Here is a 22717-nt window from a genome sequence, read left to right as displayed (position 1 = left end):
GGTGACTCCTACTATGCTGAATAGGAAGTAAGTCTGTCGTCACATGTTGAGTAACTTATGCCCTGCTGAATAAAAATATCCCAATACAGTTACACAGTGAGTAACCGTTACCCTGATTAATAAACACATCCCAGTACAGTTACAGTGAGTAACCCTTACCCTGATAAATAAACATATCCCAGTACAGTTACAGTGAGTAACCGTTACCCTGATTAATAAACACATCCCAGTACAGTTACAGAGTAACCCTTACCCTGATTAATAAACACATCCCAATACAGTTACAGTGAGTAACCCTTACCCTGATTAATAAACACATCCCAGTACAGTTACAGAGTAACCCTTACCCTGATAAATAAACACATCCCAGTACAGTTACAGTGAGTAACCCTTACCCTGATAAATAAACACATCCCAGTACAGTTACAGAGTAACCCTTACCCTGATTAATAAACACATCCCAATACAGTTACAGTGAGTAACCCTTACCCTGATAAATAAACACATCCCAGTACAGTTACACAGTGAGTAACCCTTACCCTGATTAATAAACACATCCCAGTACAGTTACAGAGTAACCCTTACCCTGATAAATAAACACATCCCAGTACAGTTACAGAGTAACCCTTACCCTGATAAATAAACATATCCCAGTACAGTTACAGAGTAACCCTTACCCTGATAAATAAACACATCCCAGTACAGTTACAGAGTAACCCTTACCCTGATTAATAAACATATCCCAGTACAGTTACAGAGTAACCCTTACCCTGATAAATAAACATATCCCAGTACAGTTACAGAGTAACCCTTACCCTGATAAATAAACACATCCCAGTACAGTTACAGAGTAACCCTTACCCTGATTAATAAACACATCCCAGTACAGTTACAGTGAGTAACCCTTACCCTGATAAATAAACACATCCCAGTACAGTTACAGAGTAACCCTTACCCTGATTAATAAACATATCCCAGTACAGTTACAGAGTAACCCTTACCCTGATTAATAAATATATCCCAGTACAGTTACAGAGTAACCCTTACCCTGATAAATAAATATATCCCAGTACAGTTACAGAGTAACCCTTATCCTGATTAATAAATATATCCCAGTACAGTTACAGAGTAACCCTTACCCTGATTAATAAACATATCCCAGTACAGTTACACAGTGAGTAACCCTTACCCTGATTAATAAACATATCCCAGTACAGTTACAGAGTAACCCTTACCCTGATAAATAAACATATCCCAGTACAGTTACAGAGTAACCCTTACCCTGATTAATAAACATATCCCAGTACAGTTACAGAGTAACCCTTACCCTGATTAATAAACACATCCCAGTACAGTTACAGAGTAACATAGAAACATAGAAAATAGGTGCAGGAGTAGGCCATTCGGCCCTTCGAGTCTGCACCGCCATTCAATGAGTTCATGGCTGAACATGCAACTTCAGTACCCCATTCCTGCTTTCTCGCCATACCCCTTGATCCCCCGCGTAGTAAGGACTACATCTAACTCCTTTTTGAATATATTTAGTGAATTGGCCTCAACAACTTTCTGTGGCAGAGAATTCCACAGGTTCACCACTCTCTGGGTGAAGAAGTTTCTCCTCATCTCAGTCCTAAATCGCTTACCCCTTATCCTTCGACTGTGACCCCTGGTTCTGGACTTCCCCAACATTGGGAACATTCTTCCTGCATCTAACCTGTCTAAACCCGTCAGAATTTTAAACGTTTCTATGAGATCCCCTCTCATTCTTCTGAACTCCAGTGAATACAAGCCCAGTTGATCCAGTCTTTCTTGATAGGTCAGTCCCGCCATCCCGGGAATCAGTCTGGTGAACCTTCGCTGCACTCCCTCAATAGCAAGAATGTCCTTCCTCAAGTTAGGAGACCAAAACTGTACACAATACTCCAGGTGTGGCCTCACCAAGGCCCTGTACAACTGTAGTAACACCTCCCTGCCCCTGTACTCAAATCCCCTCGCTATGAAGGCCAACATGCCATTTGCTTTCTTAACCGCCTGCTGTACCAGCATGCTAACCTTCAATGACTGATGTACCATGACACCCAGGTCTCGTTGCACCTTCCCTTTTCCTAATCTGTCACCATTCAGATAATAGTCCGTCTCTCTGTTTTTACCACCAAAGTGGATAACCTCACATTTATCCACATTATACTTCATCTGCCACGCATTTGCCCACTCACTTAACCTATCCAAGTCACTCTGCAGCCTCATAGCATCCTCCTTGCAGCTCACACTGCCACCCAACTTAGTGTCATCCGCAAATTTGGAGATACTACATTTAATCCCCTCGTCTAAATCATTAATGTACAGTGTAAACAGCTGGGGCCCCAGCACAGAACCTTGCGGTACCCCACTAGTCACTGCCTGCCATTCTGAAAAGTACCCATTTACTCCTACTCTTTGCTTCCTGTCTGTCAACCAGTTCTCAATCCATGTCAGCACACTACCCCCAATCCCATGTGCTTTAACTTTGCACATTAATCTCTTGTGTGGGACCTTGTCGAAAGCCTTCTGAAAGTCCAAATACACCACATCAACTGGGTACACAGTGAGTAACCCTTTCCCTGATCAATAAACACATCCCAGTACAGTTACACAGGGAGTAATCCTTACCCAACTGAACTAACAGCCTACAGATATAATTGTTTTATATTTAAGCCCAGGTTTCACTACAATGAGTAACAATCCGAGGGAGAATTGTCAGCCTTTTTACCTGAGTCCTGAGCAGGTGCTCGCAGAGACCTGGGATCCGGGGTAACTTCTGACGGAGCCCTCGTAGTAACAGTGATACTGTAGGAAGATGATTCAAGCTCAGCATAAAACTTCCTGCTACTTGTAACATCCTCAGAGAACTCATTAACAACAGTTCTTCCATATATTAAATGGCATTGCCAGCAAGTGACAAGTGTCACAAAGACATTGAGAGAGTCTCATAGAGAGGCGACTGGGGGCTGAAGACTCACTGACACTGGGAGAGGGTCCCACAGGGAGGGGGGGGGTGAAGACTCACTGACACTGGGAGAGGGTCCCACGGGGAGGGGGCTGAAGACTCACTGACACTGGGAGAGGGTCCCACGGGGAGGGAAGGGGGGTGAAGACTCACTGACACTGGGAGAGGGTCCCGCGGGGAGGGGGGGGTGAAGACTCACTGACACTGGGAGAGGGTCCCACAGGGAGGGGCGGAGGGTGAGTGAAGACTCACTGACACTGGGAGAGGGTCCCACAGGGAGGGAGGGGGGGTGAAGACTCACTGACACTGGGAGAGGGTCCCACGGGGAGGGGCGGAGGTGAGTGAAGACTCACTGACACTGGGAGAGGGTCCCACAGGGAGGGAGGGGGGTTGAAGACTCACTGACACTGGGAGAGGGTCCCACAGGGAGGGAGGGGGGGTGAAGACTCACTGACACTGGGAGAGGGTCCCACAGGGAGAGGGGGGTGAAGACTCACTGACACTGGGAGAGGGTCCCACAGGGAGAGGGGGGTGAAGACTCACTAACACTGGGAGAGGGTCCCGCGGGGAGGGAGGGGGGGTGAGTGAAGACTCACTGACACTGGGAGAGGGTCCCACAGGGAGGGGGGGGTGCGAGTGTAGACTCAGTGACACTGGGAGAGGGTCTCACAGGGAGGGGCGGAGGGTGAGTGAAGACTCACTGACACTGGGAGAGGGTCCCACAGGGAGGGGAGGGGGGGCGAGTGTAGACTCACTGACACTGGGAGAGGGTCCCACAGGGAGGGGGGGGTGCGAGTGTAGACTCACTGACACTGGGAGAGGGTCCCACAGGGAGGGGAGGGGGGGTGAAGACTCACTGACACTGGGAGAGGGTCCCACAGGGAGGGGAGGGGGGGCGAGTGTAGACTCACTGACACTGGGAGAGGGTCCCACAGGGAGGGGAGGGGGGGCGAGTGTAGACTCACTGACACTGGGAGAGGGTCCCACAGGGAGGGGGGGAGGTGAGTGAAGACTCACCGACACTGGGAGAGGGTCCCACAGGGAGGGGGGGAGGTGAGTGAAGACTCACTGACACTGGGAGAGGGTCCCACGGGGAGGGGAGGGGGGGCGAGTGTAGACTCACTGACACTGGGAGAGGGTCCCACAGGGAGGGGGGGAGGTGAGTGAAGACTCACTGACACTGGGAGAGGGTCCCACAGGGAGGGGGGGAGGTGAGTGAAGACTCACCGACATTGGGAGAGGGTCCCACAGGGAGGGAGGGAGGGGGGGTGAAGACTCACTGACACTGGGAGAGGGTCCCACAGGGAGGGAGGGGGGGTGAAGATTCACTGACACTGGGAGAGGGTCCCACAGGGAGGGGGGGGGGGTGAGTGAAGACTCACTGACACTGGGAGAGGGTCCCACAGGGAGGGGGGGGGGGGTGAGTGAAGACTCACTGACACTGGGAGAGGGTCCCACATGGAGGGGGGGTGAAGACTCACTGACACTGGGAGAGGGTCCCACAGGGAGGGGGGGTGAAGACTCACTGACACTGGGAGAGGGTCCCACAGGGAGGGGGGGTGAAGACTCACTGACACTGGGAGAGGGTCCCACAGGGAGGGGGGGTGAAGACTCACTGACACTGGGAGAGGGTCCCACAGGGAGGGAGGGGGGGTGAAGACTCACTGACACTGGGAGAGGGTCCCACGGGGAGGGAGGGGGGGTGAAGACTCACTGACACTGGGAGAGGGTCCCACAGGGAGGGAGGGGGGGTGAAGACTCACTGACACTGGGAGAGGGTCCCACGGGGAGTGGGGGTGAAGACTCACTGACACTGGGAGAGGGTCCCACAGGGAGGGGGGGGTGAAGACTCACTGACACTGGGAGAGGGTCCCACAGGGAGGGGGGGTGAAGACTCACTGACACTGGGAGAGGGTCCCACAGGGAGGGGGGGTGAAGACTCACTGACACTGGGAGAGGGTCCCACAGGGAGGGGGGGGTGAAGACTCACTGACACTGGGAGAGGGTCCCACAGGGAGGAGAAGGGCGGGGGGGGGATGGGGGGAAGGTTCAGGCCACAAGGGCAATAATCTCTGGATTACTATCTGAGCCACAAGCAAATTTGCAGAAGGTAAGTAAGATCAGAGAAATGAACACGTGGCTCAAAGACTGGTGTGGGAGGACTGGGTTTCAATTCCTGGGACACTGCTACCAGGACTTGGGTAAGAGGGAGCTGTTCCATTGGGATGGACTCCACTTGAACCATCGTGGGACTAGAGTCCTGGCGAATCAAATAACTCGGGCTGGAGAGAGGGATTAAACTAAATAGTGGGGGGTGGGGGAGTGGCGGACAAAAAACAGAAAATGCTGGAAATCTCAGCGGGTCAGGCAGTATCTATGACGATGCACTGAGGATGTAAGGAGCAGGGTGGATAAAGGGGAACCGGTGGATAAAGGGGAACTGGTGGATGTGGTGTATTTGGATTTCCAGAAGGCATTCGATAAGCTGCCACGTAAAAGGTTAGTGCACAAGGTAAAAGCTCACGGGGTTGGGGTAATGGGCTCAATTTTCCCCAAGCCCATTTTCTGGCGTATTGCCAGAGTTACACCAGGTTTTCTAGGCCAGAAATGCGGCAGAAATATTTTGCCAAAGTTTCCCCGATGTATAATTCAAATTTGTCGCCGTGCAGCGTGTCCAATTGCCTCGGGGGGGCGGAGCTTGCTCTCTGCGCCAAAAAACTTCTGCGCATGCGCGGGAAAATAGTTACGTTTCTGATGTGGTTCCAATGGATGCACATGCTCAATAACGCTCAGATTTGGCAATCTGCCATTTTTAAGAGCTAGTTGTGTGTGTTACTGTATGTGTGTGTGTATGTGTGTGTGTGTGAGGAGCGCTGTCAGAGCATTGGACAAATCACAGCTGGAGCAAAGTCAAGGTCGATACAAGATTAATTTTATTAAAGTTAACAGACTTCAAAAAAACTGGCCTAGAAAAATCGTAACTAAGTCAGTTACACCAGCGCAGAAAAAAATAAATACGCCAAAAATTGGACTCAATACACCAAAAAAAGCAGCCTACTCCAAAAAACAGCACAGATCACTGGGGAAAATTGAGCCCAAAATATTAGCATGGATAGCGGACTGGCTAACTAACAGAAAACAGAGAGTCAGGATAAATGGGTCATTTTCCAGTTGGCAATCAGTAACTAGTGGGGAGCCGTAGGGATCGGTGCTGGGACCACAACTATTTAGAAAATTAGAAACATAGAAAATAAGTGCAGGAGTAGGCCATTTGGCCCTTCGAGCCTGCACCGCCATTCAATAAGATCATGGCTGATCATTCCCTCAGTACCCCTTTCCTGCTTTCTCTCCATACCCTTTGATCCCCTGAACCGTAAGGGCCTTTTCTAACTCCCTCTTGAATATATCCAATGAACTGGCATCAACAACTCTCTGCGGCAGGGAATTCAAAAGGTTAACAACTCTCTGAGTGAAGAAGTTTCTCCTCATCTCAGTCCTAAATGGCCTACCCCTTATCCTAAGACTGTGTCCCCTGGTTCTGGACTTCCCCAACATCGGGAACATTCTTCCTGCATCTAACCTGTCCTGTTCCATCAGAATCTTATATGTTTCTATGAGAACCACTCCCATCCTTCTCAACTCCAGTGAATACAGGCCCAGTTGATCCAGTCTCTCCTCATATGACAGCCCAGCCATCCCTGGAATCAGTCTGGTGAACCTTCGATGCACTCCCTCAATAGCAAGAACGTCCTTCCTCAGACTAGGAGACCAAAACTGAACACAATATTTCAGGTGAGGCCTCACTAAGGCCCTGTACAACTGCATTAAGACCTCCCTGCTCCTATATTCAAATCCCCTAGCTATGAAGGCAACATATCATTTGCCTTCTTTACCGCCTGCTGTACCTGCATGCCCACTTTCAGTCACTGATAAACCATGACACCCAGGTCTCGTTGCACCTCCCCTTTTCCTAATCTGCCGCCATTCAGATAATATGTTTTTGCCCCCAAAATGGATAACCTCACATTTATCCACATTATACTGCATCTGCCATGCATTTTCCCACTCATCTAACCTGTCCAAGTCACCCTGCAACCTCTTTGCGTCCTCTTCACAGCTCACACCGCCACCCAGCTTAGTGTCATCCACAAACTTGGCGATATTACACTCTACTCCTTCATCCAAATCATTAATGAATATTGTAAATAGCTGGGGTCCCAGCACTGAGCCCTGCGGCACCCCAAAAGTCACTGCCTGCCATTCTGAAAAGGACCCGTTTATCCTGACTCTCTGCTTCCTGTCTGCCAACCAGTTCTCTATCCACGTCAGTACATTACCCCCAATACCATGTGCTTTAATTTTGCACACCAATCTCTTGTGCGGGACCTTGTCAAAAGCCTTTTGAAAGTCCAAATACACCACATTCACTGGTTCTCCCTTGTCCACTCTGCTAGTTACATCCTCAAAAAATTCCAGAAGATTCATCAAGCATGATTTCCCTTTCATAAATCCATGCTGACTTGGACCGATCCTGTCACTGCTTTCCAAATGCGCTGCTATTTCATCCTTAATGATTGATTCCAACATTTTCCCCACTACTGATGTCTGGCAAACCGGTCTATAATTACCCGTTTTCTCATTCCCTTCTTTTTTAAAAGTGGTGTTACATTCGCTACCCTCCAGTCCATTGCAACTGATTCAGAGTCTATAGACTGTTGGAAAATGATCACCAATGCATCCACTATTTCGAGGGCCACTTCCTAAAGTACTCTGGGATGCAGACTATCAGACCCCAGGGATTTATTGGCCTTTAATCCCATCAATTTCCTTAACACAATTTCCCGCCCAATAAGGATATCATTCAATTCCTCCTTCTCACTAGACCTACTGTCCCCGAGTACATTCGGAAGGTTATTTGTATCTTCCTTTGTGAAGACAGAACTGAAGTATTGATTGAATTGGTCTGCCATTTCTTTGTTCCCCATTATAAATTCACCTGAATCCGACTGCAAGGGACCTACATTTGTCTTTACTAATCTTTTTCTCTTCACATATTTATAGAAGCTTTTGCAGTCAGTTTTTATGTTCCCGGCAAGCTTCCTCTCGTACTATATTTTCCCCCTCTTAATTAAACCCTTTGTCCTCCTCTGCTGAATTCTAAATTTCTCCCAGTCCTCAGGTTTGTTGCTTTTTCTGGCCAATTTATATGCCTCTTCCTTGGCTTTAACACTATCCTTAATTTCCCTTGTTAGCCACGGTTGAGCCACCTTCCCCGTTTTATTTTTCTAGGCAGGGATGTACAATTGCTGAAGTTCATCCACATGATCTTTAAATGTTTGCCATTGCTTATCCACCGTCAACCCTTTAAGTATCCTTTTGCCAGTCTATTCTAGCCCATTCACACCTCATACCGTCGAAGTTACCTTTCCTTAAGTTCAGGACCCTTAGTTTCTGAATTAACTGTGTCACCCTCCATCTTAATAAAGAATTCTACCATATTATGGTCACTCTTCCCCAAGGGGCCTCGCACAACAAGATTACTAATTAGTCCCTTCTCATTACACATCACCCAGTCTAGGATGGCCAGCTCTCTAGTTGGTTCCTCGACATATTGGTCCAGAAAACCATCCCTAAGGCACTCCAGGAAATCCTCCTCCACCACATTGCTACCAGTTTGGTTAGCCCAATCAATATGTAGATTAAAGTCGCCCATGATAACTGCTGCACCTTTATTGCACACATCCCTTATTTCTTGTTTGATGCTGTCCCCAATCTCACTACTACTGTTTGGTGGTCTGTACACAACTCCCACTAGCGTTTTCTGCCCTTTGGTATTCCGCAGCTCCACCCATACCGATTCCACATCATCCAATGCCCTTCCTTACTATTGCATTAATTTCCTCCTTACTATTGCATTGATTTCATCTTTAACCAGCACACCACCCCGCCTCCTTTTCCTTTCTGTCTATCCTTCCTAAATGCCGAATACCCCTGGATGTTGAGTTCCCAGCCTTGGTCACCCTGGAGCCATATCTCCGTGATGCCAATCACATCGTATCCGTTAACTGGTATCTGCGCAGTTAATTCATCCACCTTATTATGAATACTCCTCGCATTGAGGCACAGAGCCTTCAGGCTTATCTTTTTAACACACTTTGCCCCTTTAGAATTTTGCTGTAATGTGGCTCTTTTTGTTTTTTGCCTTGGGTTTCTCTGCCCTCCACCTTTACTATTCTCTTTTGCTTCTGCCCCACTTCTATTTCCCTCTGTCTCCCTAAATAGGTTCCCATCCCCCTGCCATATTAGTTTAACTCCTCCCCAACAGCACTAGCAAACACTCCCCCGAGGACATTGGTTCCGGTCCTGCCCAGGTGCAGACCGTCCGGTTTGTACTGGTCCCACCTCCCCCAGAACCGGTTCCAATGTCCCAGGAATTTGAATCCCTCCCTTCTGCACCACTCCTCAAGCCACATATTCATCTGAGCTATCCTGCAATTCCTACTCTGACTAGCACGTGGCACTGATAGCAATCCTGAGATTACTACTTTTGAGGTCCGACTTTTTAATTTAACTCCTAGCTCCTTAAATTCGTTTCGTAGGAACTCATCCCATTTTTTACCTATGTTGTTGGTACCTATATGCACCACGACAACTGGCTGTTCACCCTCCCTTTTCAGAATGTCCTGCACCCGCTCCGAGACATCCTTGACCCTTGCACCAGGGAGGCAACATACCATCCTGGAGTCTCGGTTGTGGCCGCAGAAACGCCTATCTATTCCCCTCACAATAGAGTCCTCTGTCACTGTCACTCTCCCACTCTTTTTCCTGCCCTCCTGTGCAGCAGAGCCAGCCACGGTGCCATGAACTTGGCTGCTGCTGCTCTCCCCTGATGAGTCATTGGTATCTATATACAATCTATATTAATGATTTGGATGAAGGGACCGAGTATAATGTAGCCAAGTTTGCTGATGATACAAAGTTGGGTGGGAAAGCAATATGCGAGAAGGACATAAAGAATCTGCAAAGGGATATAGACAGGCTAAGTGAGTGGGCAAACATTTGGCAGATGGAGTATAATGTGGGAAAGTTTGAGGTTATCCACTTTGGCAAGAAAAATAAAACAGCAAATTATAATTTAAATGGAGAAAATTTGCAAAGTGCTGCAGTACAGAGAGACCTGGGGGTCTTTGTGCATGAAACACAAAAAGTTAAGATGCAGGTACAGCAAGTGATCAGGAAGGCAAATGGAATGTTGGCCTTCATTGCAAGAGGTTTGGAGTATAAAAGCAGAGAAGTCCTGCTGCAACTGTACAGGGTATTGGTGAGGCCACACCTGGAGTACTGCGTACAGTTTTGGTCTCCTTATTTAAGGAGGGATATATTTGCATTGGAGGCAGTTCAGAGAAGGTTCACTCGGTTGATTCCTGAGATGAAGGGGTTGACTTATGAAGAAAGGTTGAGCAGGATGGGCCTATACTCATTGGAATTTAGAAGAATGAGAGGTGATCTTATTGACCCCTTATACTGAGGGGTCTCGACAAGGATGTTTCAACTCGTGAGGGAATCGAGAACTAGGGGGCATAGTTTCAGAATAATGGGCCACCCATTTAGAACTGAGATTAGGAGGCATTAATTCTCTCAGAGGATTGTAAATCTGTGGAATTCTCTGCCACAGAGAGCTGTGGAGGCTGGGACATTGAATATATTTAAGGTGGATACAGATGTTTGAGCGATAAGGGAGTGAAGGGTTATGGGGAGTGGGCAGGGAAGTGGAGCTGAGTCCAGGATCAGATCAGCCATGATCTTATAGAATGGCGGAGCAGGCTGGAGGGGCCAAATGGCCGACTCCTGCTCCTATTTCTTATGTTCATATTATTGTGTTCCTAACACAAATGAGACTGCACACAGGGAGGTTAAAGTAACAGTGACCTCAGTCTTTATTAAGACACTCCAGAGTGAAGAACAGACTTATATACAGTGCTCCCAAGGGATGCTGGGATCCCTTGGGACTTCAGGGGATGCACTCCCTGGTGGCTGAACATGGGAGTGCATGCTTTACAGATACACAACACATTTGACACTGGGAAAGGGTCCCGCAGGGAGGAGAAGGTGGTGGGCGGGTGCAGACTCACTGACAGTGGAGCCTCAGAGTGGCCCTTCTCCCCCGAACCATGCTCTGTGGTCAATGCTGAGACTAGCCATTGTGCAAAAAAAAACAGTAAAAGGGAATATTATTTGAATGGGGAGAAATTACAACATGCTGTGGTGCAGAGGGACCTGGGGGTCCTTGTGCATTAATCCCAAAAAGTTAGTTTGCAGGTGCAGCAGCTAATCAGGAAGGCGAATGGAATGTTGGCCTTCATTGCGAGAGGGATGGAGTACAAAAGCAGGGAGGTCCTGCTGCAACTGTATAGGGTATTGGTGAGGCCGCACCTGGAGTACTGCGTGCAGTTTTGGTCACCTTACTTAAGGAAGGATATACTAGCTTTGGAGGGGGTACAGAGACGATTCACTGGGCTGATTCCGGAGATGAGGGGGTTACCTTATGATGATAGATTGAGCAGACTGGGTCTTTACTCGTTGGAGTTCAGAAGGATGAGGGGTGATCTGATAGAAACATTTAAAATAATGAAAGGGATAGACAAGATAGAGGCAGAGAGGTTGTTTCCACTGGTCGGGGAGACTAGAACTAGGGGGCACAGACTCAAAATACGGGGGAGCCAATTTAAAACCGAGTTGAGAAGGAATTTCTTCTCCCAGAGGTTTGTGAATCTGTGGAATTCTCTGCCCAAGGAAGCAGTTGAGGCTAGCTCATTGAATGTATTCAAGTCACAGATAGATAGATTTTTAACCAATCAGGGAATTAAGGGTTACGGGGAGCGGGCGGGTAAGTGGAGCTGAGTCCACGGCCAGATCAGCCATGATCTTGTTGAATGGCGGAGCAGGCTCGAGGGGCTAGATGGCCTACTCCTGTTCCTAATTCTTATGTTCTTATGTTCTTATGCAAGGGCTGAGTCAGCATTCTCTATGACCTTAATGTGACATTTGATGTGTTAAAGTGGACTGCTGTTCTCTACTGTGATGCACAGCATCAGGCCACAGGGACATAGAACATAGAAACATAGAAAATAGGTGCAGGAGTAGGCCATTCGGCCCTTCGAGCCTGCACCCCCATTCAATAAGATCCTGGCTGATCATTCCCTCAGTACCCCTTTCCTGCTTTCTCTCCATACCCCTTGATCCCTTTAGCCGTAAGGGCCATATCTAACTCCCTCTTGAATATATCCAATGAACTGGCATCAACAACTCTCTGCAGCAGGGAATTCCACAGGTTAACAACTCTCTGAGTGAAGAAGTTTCTCCTCATCTCGGTCCTAAATGGCTTACCCCTTATCCTTAGACTGTGACCCCTGGTTCTGGGACTACCCCAACATCGGGAACATTCTTCCTGCATCTAACCTGTCCAATCCCGTCAAAATCTTATATGTTTCTATGAGATCATCTCTCATTCTTCTAAATTCAAGTGGATACAAGCCCAGTTGATCCAGTCTCTCCTCATATGTCAGTCCTGCCATCCCGGGAATCAGTCTGGTGAACCTTCGCTGCACTCCCTCAATAGCAAGAACGTTCTTCCCCAGATTAGGAGACCAACACTGAACACAACATTCTAGGTGTGGCCTCACCAAGGCCCTGTACAACTGCAGTAAGACCTCCCTGCTCCTATACTCAAATCCTCTCACTATGAAGGCCATTTGCCTTCTTCACCGTCTGCTGTAACTGCATACCAAACTTCAATGACTGATGTACCATGACACCCAGGTCTCATTGTACCTCCCCCTTTCCTAATGTGCCACCATTCAGATAATATTCTGTCTTCCTGTTTTTGCCACCAAAGTGGATAACCTCACATTTATCCACAGTATACTGCATCTGCCATGCATTTGCCCACTCACCTAACCTGTCCAAGTCACCCGCAGCCTCTTAGTGACCTCCTCACAGCTCACACTGCCACCCAGCTTAGTGTCATGTGCAAACTTGGAGATATTACACTCAATTCCTTCATCAAAATCATTGATGTATATTGTAAATAGCTGGGGTCCCAGCACTGAGCCCTGCAGCACTCCACTAGTCACTGCCTGCCATTCAGAAAAGGACCCGTTTATTCCGACTCTCTGCTTCCTGTCTGCCAACCAGTTCTCTATCCACGATGAAGTATAATGTGGATAAATGTGAGGTTATCCACTTTGGTGATAAAAACAGAGAGACAGACTATTATCTGAATGGTGACAGATTAGGAAAAGGGGAGGTGCAACGAGACCTGGGTGTCATGGTACATCAGTCATTGAAGGTTGGCATGCAGGTACAGCAGGTGGTTAAGAAAGCAAATGGCATGTTGGCCTTCATAGCGAGGGGATTTGAGTACAGGGGCAGGAGGTGTTACTACAGTTGTACAGGGCCTTGGTGAGGCCACACCTGGGGTATTGTGTACAGTTTTGGTCTCCTAACTTGAGGAAGGACATTCTTGCTATTGAGGGAGTGCAGCGAAGGTTCACCAGACTGATTCCTGGGATGGCGGGACTGACCTATCAAGAAAGACTGGATCAACTGGGCTTGTATTCACTGGAGTTCAGAAGAATGAGAGGGGATCTCATAAAAACATTTAAAATTCTGAAGGGTTTAGACAGGTTAGATGCAGGAAGAATGTTCCCAATGTTGGGGAAGTCCAGAACCAGGGGTCACAGTCGAAGGATAAGGGGTAAGCCATTTAGGACCGAGATGAGGAGAAACTTCTTCACCCAGAGAGTGGTGAACCTGTGGAATTCTCTACCACAGAAAGTTGTTGAGGCCAATTCACTAAATATATTCAAAAGGGAGTTAGATGTAGTCCTTACTACTAGGAGGATCAAGGGGTATGGCGAGAAAACAGGAATGGGGTACTGAGTTGCATGTTCAGCCATGAACTCATTGAATGGCGGTGCAGGCTCGAAGGGCCGAATGGCCTACTCCTGCACCTATTTTCAATGTTTCTATGTTTCAAATACATTACCCCAATACCATGTGCTTTAATTTTGCACACCAATCTCTTGTGTGGGACCTTGTCAAAAGCCTTTTGAAAGTCCAAATACACCACATCAACTGGTTCTCCCTTGTTCACTCTACTAGTTACATCCTCCAGAAATTCAATAAGATTTGTCAAGGATGATTTCCCTTTCATAAATCCATGCTGACTTGGACCAATCCTGTCACTGCTTTCCAAATGCGCTGTTATTTCATCTTTAATAATTGATTCAATATTTTCCCCACTACTGATGTCAGGCTAGCTGGTCATAATTACCCGTTTTCTCTCTCCCTCCTTTTTTTAAAAGTGGTGTTACATTAGCTATCCTCCAGTCAGTAGGAACTGATTCAGAGTCAACAGAATGTTGGAAAATGATCACCAATGCATCCACTATTTCTCGGGCCACTTCCTTAAATACTCTGGGATGCAGACTATCAGGTCCTGGGGATTTATCGGCCTTCAAGCCCGTCAATTTCCCTAACACAATTTCCTGACTAATAAGGAATTCCTTCAGTTCCTCCTTTTCGCAAGAGACTGTTCCTATGGACTGGAGGTTAATGTAAAACCAACTTCAGCCATTGTAACATTTTAAAAGGAACCATTGGAGATATCCCATGTGACCACATGGACAGAGTAGGGTTATTAGAGACTCACACACGGCTTCTGGAAAATCAATTCATGTCTCACCAGCCTGGTTATAAGACAAAACAGATAAATTTGACACAAATAAACAGCCATACAGAGACGTGGTTGCAAGTTGACCAAGGTTGGGAAATAAATATTCTAGGGTACTAAAGGGATAATAAAGGATGTCATAAGGGCAGTGGTCAGAAAGGATTTTGGTTCGGAAGGTCAGGATGTAGAATCAGTATGGGTGGAGATAAGAAAACACTGGTGAGAGTAGTTTATAGGCCCCCAAATACAATTAGACAGAGTATTAATTAAGAAATAATAGGATCTTGCAACAAAGGTAATGCAATAATTGTGGGGGCACTTTAATCTTCATATAGACTGGATAAATTACATTTGCAAAGGTAGTCTGGAGGACGAGCTCATGGAATGCATTCGACAGTTTCCAAGAAAACTATATCATGGAACCAACCAGGAAACAACAACTACTTTTATTTATATAGCACCTTTAACGTAGTAAAACATCCCAAGGTGCTTCACAGCAGTGTTATAAGACAAACAGATAAATTTGACACAAATAAACAGCCTATAGATATATATATATATGTATATAAATGATTTGGATGAGGGCACCAAATGTAATAATTCCCTGACGACACAAAACTAGGTGGGCAAATACATGCTGTATAACGTGGATAAATGTGAAGTTATCCACTTTGGTAGGAAAAACATAAGGACAAAGTATTATTTAAATGGTGATGGTTTGGGAAGTGTTGATGTACAGAGGCACCTGGGTGTCCTTGTACACCAGTCATTGAAAGCACACATACAGGTGAATCAAACAGTTTGGTACATTGGCCTTCATTGCAAGAGGATTTGACCAAGGATGTCTTACTACAATTATTCAGGGCCTTGGTGAGACCGCACCTGGAGTATTGTTTGGTCTCCTTACCGACGAAAGGATATACTGCCATAGAGGAAGTGCAGCGAAGGTTCACCAGACTGATTCCTGGGATATGAGGAGAGATTGGGTTGACTGGGCCTGTATTCAGAGTTTAGAAGAATGAGAGGGGATCTCATTGAAAATATAAAATTCTGACGGGGTTGGACTGGATGCGGGGAGAATGTTTCCCCGGGGCTGGGAAGTCTAGAACAAGGGGTCACAGTCTCAGAATACGGGGTAGGAAATTTAGGACCAAGATGAGGAGAAATGTTTTCACTCAGAAGGTGGTGAACCTGTAGAATTCTCTACCACAGAAGGCTGTGGAGGCCAAGTCACTGAATATATTTAAGAGGGAGACAGATAGATTTCTAGAAACAAAAGACATCAAGGGGTATGGGGAGAAAGCAGGAATATGGTGTTGAGATAGAGGATCAGCCATGATCATATTGAATGGCGGTGCAGGCTCGAAGGGCCGAATGGCCTACTACTGCTCCTATTTTCTATGTTTCTATGTTTCTATATTAGATCTTCTATTATGTAATGAGACACGGTTAATTAGTAGTCTCATTGTAAAGAATCCTCTGGGAAGAATGATTTTAACATGATAGAATTTTACATGGGTTTGAGAGTAAAATACTTCAGTCCGAAACTAGAGTCTTAAACTTAAATTAATCCAAATACTTACTCATGAGGAGCAAGTTGGCTAATGTAGATTGTGAAATTAGATTAAAAGGTATGATGGTAGATAAGCAGTGGCAAATATTTAAAGAAATATTCCAAAATTCTCAACGAATATACATTCTGTAGTGTATGGAGAAAGAGTCAGACGGAACACTGAGCTCAAAGTAAAATGTGACCTTAGTCTTTTATTGAGGTCTCCAGAGTGTCTCTCCAACCTGTGAAGCCTCCTTAAATACCTGTGCTCCCAAAGGATTATGGGATCCCTTGGGACTCCAGGGGTTGAGCCCTCTGGTGGCTGTACAGAGTAAATACAGGTATACATATATAACAACACTCCCCCCCCCCACCCCCCCGGCCCCCTGGCCAAAGTCAATAGTGTAACTATTTACAATGTGAGTCGATCTGGGGCCCTTCTTGCCCTGGTTGATTGTCTCGGTGTGAAGGCTGGTGTTGTTGAATCATTTGTTGGGCCCTCGCTGGGCTGCTGTGCAGCTGGCCTTGCTGGGCTGCCTGGTGTGTTGGGCCCTGCAGGGCTGCTGTGGATGATGGGTTCTGCTTCGTGGTCAACCGTGGTGCCGGTTGCCACTGGTGTGTATGTTGGGGGATCAAAAAAGGTAGTGTCCAAGGTGGGTTGCTCAGGGTAGTCCGTGAATCTGAGTTTGATTTGGTCCAAGTGTTTCCGGTGTGAGTCCATTTGAAAGTTTGACCCGAAACACCCTGCTCCCCTCTTTGGCCACAACAGTGCCGGGAAGCCACTTGGGAACGTGTCCATAATTTAATACAAATACAGGATCACTGACTTCAACCTCACGTGACACATTTGCGCTATCATGGTATGCACTTTGTTGAAGCCGCCTGCTCTCTACCTGTTCATGTAGATCAGGGTGAACTAATGAGAGCCTTGTCTTAAATGCTCTTTTCATGAGCAGTTCAGCAGGTGGGATCCCAGTGAGTGAGTGGGGTCTCGTGCGGTAGCTAAGCAGGACTTGGGATAGGCGAGTCTGCAGTGAGCCTTCAGCTACCCTCTTCAAGCCTTGCTTGATGGTTTGCACTGCTCTCTCTGCCTGACCATTGGACGCTGGTTTAAACGGGGCAGATGTGACATGTTTGATCCTGTTACGAGTCATGAATTCTTTGAACTCAGCACTGGTAAAACATGGCCCATTGTCACTCACCAGGACATCGGGTAAGCCATGTGTGGTAAACATGGCCCGCAGGCTTTCAGTAGTGGCAGCGGATGTGCTAGCCGACATTATCTCACATTCAATCCACTTGGAGTATGCGTCTACAACCACAAGGAACATTTTACCCAAGAACGGACCCACATAGTCGACGTGTACCCTAGACATCGGTTTGGAGGGCCAAGACCATAAACTTAGCGGCGCCTCCCTGGGTACATTGCTTAACTGCGAGCATGTATTACATCTGTGAACGCAGGACTCTAAGTCCGCATCGATACTAGGCCACCACACATAGGATCTGGCTATCGCTTTCATCATTACGATGCCTGGGTGGGTCCTGCGGAGGTCATTGATGAAGGTGCCTCTGCCCTTCTTGGGGACCACTACTCGATTGCCCCACAGAAGGCAGTCTGCCTGTATGGACATTTCATCTTTGCGACGCTGGAACGGCTTTATCTCTTCCTGCATTTCCACTGGGACACTGGACCAGCTCCCGTGAAGCACACAGCTTTTGACTAGAGATAATAAGGGGTGCTGGCTTGTCCAGGTTTTGATCTGCCGGGCAGTGACGGGTGATTGCTCACTCTCAAATGCTTCCATAACCATGGCTAGATCTGTGGGCTGCGCCATTTCCACCCCCGTGGTGGGCAATGGCAGCCTACTGAGAGCATCGGTGCAGTTTTCTGTGCCTGGCCTGTGGCGGATGGCGTAGTTGTATGCAGACAACGTGAGCGCCCATCTCTGGATGCGGGCCGATGCATTGGTATTTATCCCTTTGCTCTCGGAAAACAGCGATATAAATGGTTTATGGTCAGTTTCCAATTAAAATTTTAGCCCAAACAGGTATTGATGCATTTTCTTTACCCCATAGACACACGCTAACACTTCATTTTCAATCATGCTGTCGGCTCTCTCAGCCTCAGACACACTCCTGGATGCATAAGCAACCGGTTGCAGTTTCCCGAAATCATCAGCTTGTTGCAATACACACCCGACGCCATATGACGACGCATCACATGCTCGTACCCAACGTTTACATGGATCATACAACACAAGCAATTTGTTTGAGCATAACAAGTTTCTCACTTTTACAAAGGCAGTTTCTTGGCTTTTGCTCCAAACCCATTCGCCCCCTTTTCATAGTAAGACATGCAGTGGTTCTAGCAGTGTGCTGAGACCCGGTAAGAAGTTACCAAAGTAGTTCAAGTGTCCCAGAAACGACCGCAGCTCCGTCACGTTCTGTGGCCTCGGTGCGTTCTCGATTGCCTCCGTCTACGAATCGGTGGGCCTGATGCCGTCCGCCGCAATCCTCATCCCAGGAACTTCACTTCAGGTGCCAGGAAAACGCACTTCGAGCGTTTTAACCTGAGCCCCACACAGTTGAGCCGACTAAGAACCTCCTCCAGGTTCTGCAGGTGCTTGACTGTGTTCCGACCTGTGACCAGGATGGTGTCCTGGAAGACCACAGTGTGCAGGACCGCCTTCAGTAAACTTTCCATGTTTCTCTGGAATATCGCCGCCGCTGATCGGATTCCAAACGGGCATCTGTTATAAACAAAAAGAGCTTTGTGCATGTTGATGCAGGTGAGAGCCTTCGATGATTCCTCCAGTTCCTCCGTCGTGTAGGCTGAAGTCAAATCCAGCTTCGTGAACATCTTTCCTCCCGCCAGCGATGCAAAGAGATCGTCGGCTTTGGTGGTTACTTTATAATCGCCACAGATTCTGATGGTGCCGTCTCCCTTGAGGACTGGGACAATAGGACTGGACCACTCGCTGAACTCGATCGGTGAAATGATGCCCTCTCTTTGCAGCCGGTCTAGCTCGATCTCTACCTTTTCTCTCATCATGCACGGTACTGCTCTCGCCTTGTGATGGATGGGTGGCGCCCCCGGAGTTAGGTGGATCTACACTTTTGCTCCTTGGACTTTCCCGATGCCTGGTTCGAACAGCGAAGGGAATTTGTTTAAGATCTGGGCACACAAAGTGTCTTCGGCGGGCGAAAGCACTCGGACATCGTCCCAATTCCAGCGTATCTTTCCCAGCCAGCTCCTGCCGAGCAGCGTGGGACCATCGACTGGTACCACCCAGAGTGGTAGTTTGTGCACCGCTCCATCATAGGAGACCTTTACAGTAGCACTGCCTATTACAGGAATCAGTTCGTTCGTGTAAGTTCTTAGTTTCGTGCGAACTGGAGTTAAGACTAGCCTTGAGGCCTTGTTGCACCACAACCTTTCAAAAGTCCTTTTGCCCATGATGGACTGGCTCGTGCCCGTGTCCAGCTCCATTGACACCGGGAGTCCATTTAGTTTAACATTCAGCATTATCGGGGGACAATTCATGGTGAATGTGTGCACCCCATGTACCTCTGCCTCCTCGATTCGAGGCTCTGGTTCATCGTGATCCTCCGCAGATCTGCCCTCCTCTGCAACATGGTGGTTTGCAGGTTTAACAGGCTTTGCAGCTCGCCTGCACACTCATTGGAGGTGTCCCATTGTTCCACAGTCCTTGCAAACATACTCTTTGAATCGGCATGAATGGAAACAATGATCACCCCCACAGCGCCAACAAGATGTTTATGGTCTTGCATTCATCACCCTTGATGGTGGACTCTGAGACATCTGCGGACGTGTAGCTGCAGGTATGTGTGACCTGCCCTGTATGTTACGATTTGAAAACAACATCACTTTGTTCACAGTACTTGTAGCAGCACTTGTGTGCTTAGAGATTTGCTTCGTATTGTCAATGAACGTCTGGGCTATCGCTGTGGCCTTACTCAAGGTTGGGGTCTCTACAGTCAAAAGTTTGTGAAGTATGGTTTCGTGGCCAATGCCAAGGACGAAAAAGTTTCTGAGCATGTGCTCCAAATGTCCTTCAAATTCGCAATGTCCTGCAAGACGTCTTAGCTCGGCAACATAACTCACCACTTCCTGGCCTTCCGACCGCTTGTAGGTGTAGAACCGGTACCTCGCCATCAGAACGCTTTCCTTCAGGTTCAAATGTTCTCGGACCAGTGTGCATAAATCGTCGTACGAGTTCTCCGTGGGTTTCGCTGGAGTGAGCAGATTCTTCATGAGGCCATACGTTGGTGCCCCACAGACGGTGAGGAATGTCCAGGATATGAAGTCAAGAATGATATAATAAAAGCAATATTTGGACAAGAAACAACGCTTATACAAAAGATCCAAAAAAGACAACTGCGATGGTTCGGGCCTGTTTAAAGAATGGAAACTGCTCGAATACCTTTCATGGCTGTACGTACAGTGGTACATGGAGCGAGAAACCGAAGAGCAAGGGAGCGCTGGATAGACAATATAAAGAGTGACTTGTGATAGAAAATGACACATTTGACTGAAGCGGCCAGACAACAATAGGGTGAATGCATCAGCCCCATCATTGCTGAGCTAAGCTGATGGATGGGATTATAGCGAGAGTGCTGGTCGGGTACACACGGGCAGCATGCATCGACTGTGAAATTGTATAGCTACAGTACATCGCATGATTCCAATCACATTATTGGCCTCACCATGTTGTATCAAAGCATAAAACCACCACCCAAAGCACAACATCTTCACTGGACGACCCTGGGTTAGGGAAGGGACAACCAGCCTGGGTTCCCCCCCAGTTACCCCTGTTCACCAGCTTGTTAGAGATTAAGATTGAAAAATATTTAAGAAAATCTTTTTATGCAAAAGAATCAAAAATATTGCTTTCATTTTTAGTTAAAATCTTAAAATGTTTAAAACCGTACATGTAGTGGACAGGCGATATCGGTACAATGTGATCATATGAAATAGCCATGGATAGTTCCAATCTTCTCATATAATCTATATGTTTAGTCTTTTCTATTTGAGTATTTTTAGCTCAACATTTTAAAAAGACTCATAAACGCTCCATAATGCCTGGTTTTCAGGATGCAACATAAAGTGCCTTATCTCTTTGGATGCTAACAACAGCCATTGTAAAAGCGAGAGGGAAGGTCGCAGAGGAGGTGATCTCATGGCCTGTTAGCTGAACTTAAAAGCGACACCTTTGTAATATGAGGTGTGGAGATGAAAGTGAGGATGTGGAAAGTTGAACTCACCGACTGTAATGTGTGTTCTTCCACAACTGCATTTTCTGCAATCTCGGTGTTGGTTGTGAGTATGTTGGTTCATTTTGCCTTTAATAAACCTCCAGGTGTTTGACTACGTGTTTGAACTCATCATTAATACAGGCACAGGACTGCAGCATTTTTCTACATACTAAAACAAAAATACATTCCTAACAGTTGAGAACAGCATCAGACTTGGTTACAATGCCTTCATTGTTAGATAGCGTGCTGACTAACACCTGACTATCCTAACACCTGAAGAATGCTGACTAGGGCGAGGTATCGGAGTGACCCTACACCTGAGGAGCTCTGTCCAATCAGTACCCACGAGAAGGGAAGGGAGGAAATAGTAGAAAAAAGAAAAGCAAAATATATCCACAATCAATGCATTTAAAAAAACAATGGGCTTCAGTTTGAAAGAGATTGCTCACCAGTTCAGTGTCCTGCTCTGTCACCAGAGTCCCATTCGAATCATAGTGCGATACCTGGAACCCTCTCGGCAAGAGAAGTCTGTGGGAAAAAAACAGAAAGGAACATGGTCTGACTGAATTAGACTGAATGGCAGTGTCCTCCATCACTTCTCTGTCTATGTGGGATACACTTTGTCTGAGCCTCCGAGATAGTAATAGGAAGGGATTTTAACTATCCAAATATTGATGGGGACAAATATAATGTGAAAGGTACAGAGGATGCAGAATTCTTGAAATGCATTCAAGAGAACTTTTTTTAGTCAGTATGTAGCAAGCCCAACACGAGAGGGGGCAGTCTTGGATTTAGTTTTGGGGAATGAAGCCGGGCAGGTTGAAGGGGTATTAGTGGGGGAGCACTTGGGTGTCAGTGACCATAATTCAGTCAGATTCAAGTTGGTTATGGATAAGGACAAGGATAGGCCTGGAATAAAAGTCCCGAATTGGGGAAAAGCTAATTTTGCTAAGTTAAGGAGTGATTTGGCCACAGTGGACTGGAAACAGCTACTTGTGGGTAAATCAGTGTCGGAACAGTGGGAGGCATTCAAGGAGGAGATCCAGAAGGCTCAGGCCAAACATGTGCCCTTAAAGAAAACGGCTGGGAATAATAATTCTAGGGCCCCTTGGGTGTCTAGGGACTTACAGGGGGAGGATAAAGAAAAAAAGGGACGCTTATGTCA

General features: G+C 47.1%; 1 protein-coding gene across 1 annotated transcript in view; it reads right to left on the bottom strand.

Annotated features, from left to right (window-relative positions):
* Positions 1-22717, bottom strand: part of LOC139228282 (disintegrin and metalloproteinase domain-containing protein 19-like) — a 268077-nt gene that overhangs the window by 171797 nt on the left and 73563 nt on the right. The window contains exons 4-5 of the mRNA XM_070859466.1: positions 22002-22080; positions 2750-2826 (exon numbers count right to left, since the gene is read on the bottom strand). Coding sequence (XP_070715567.1) covers positions 2750-2826; positions 22002-22080 — 156 coding nt within the window. The remainder of the gene's footprint in view (positions 1-2749; positions 2827-22001; positions 22081-22717) is intronic.

Source organism: Pristiophorus japonicus, chromosome 2 (genome assembly GCF_044704955.1).
Source record: "Pristiophorus japonicus isolate sPriJap1 chromosome 2, sPriJap1.hap1, whole genome shotgun sequence".
Classification (NCBI taxonomy): domain Eukaryota; kingdom Metazoa; phylum Chordata; class Chondrichthyes; family Pristiophoridae; genus Pristiophorus; species Pristiophorus japonicus.
This window is presented reverse-complemented; position numbering and strand designations above follow the sequence as displayed.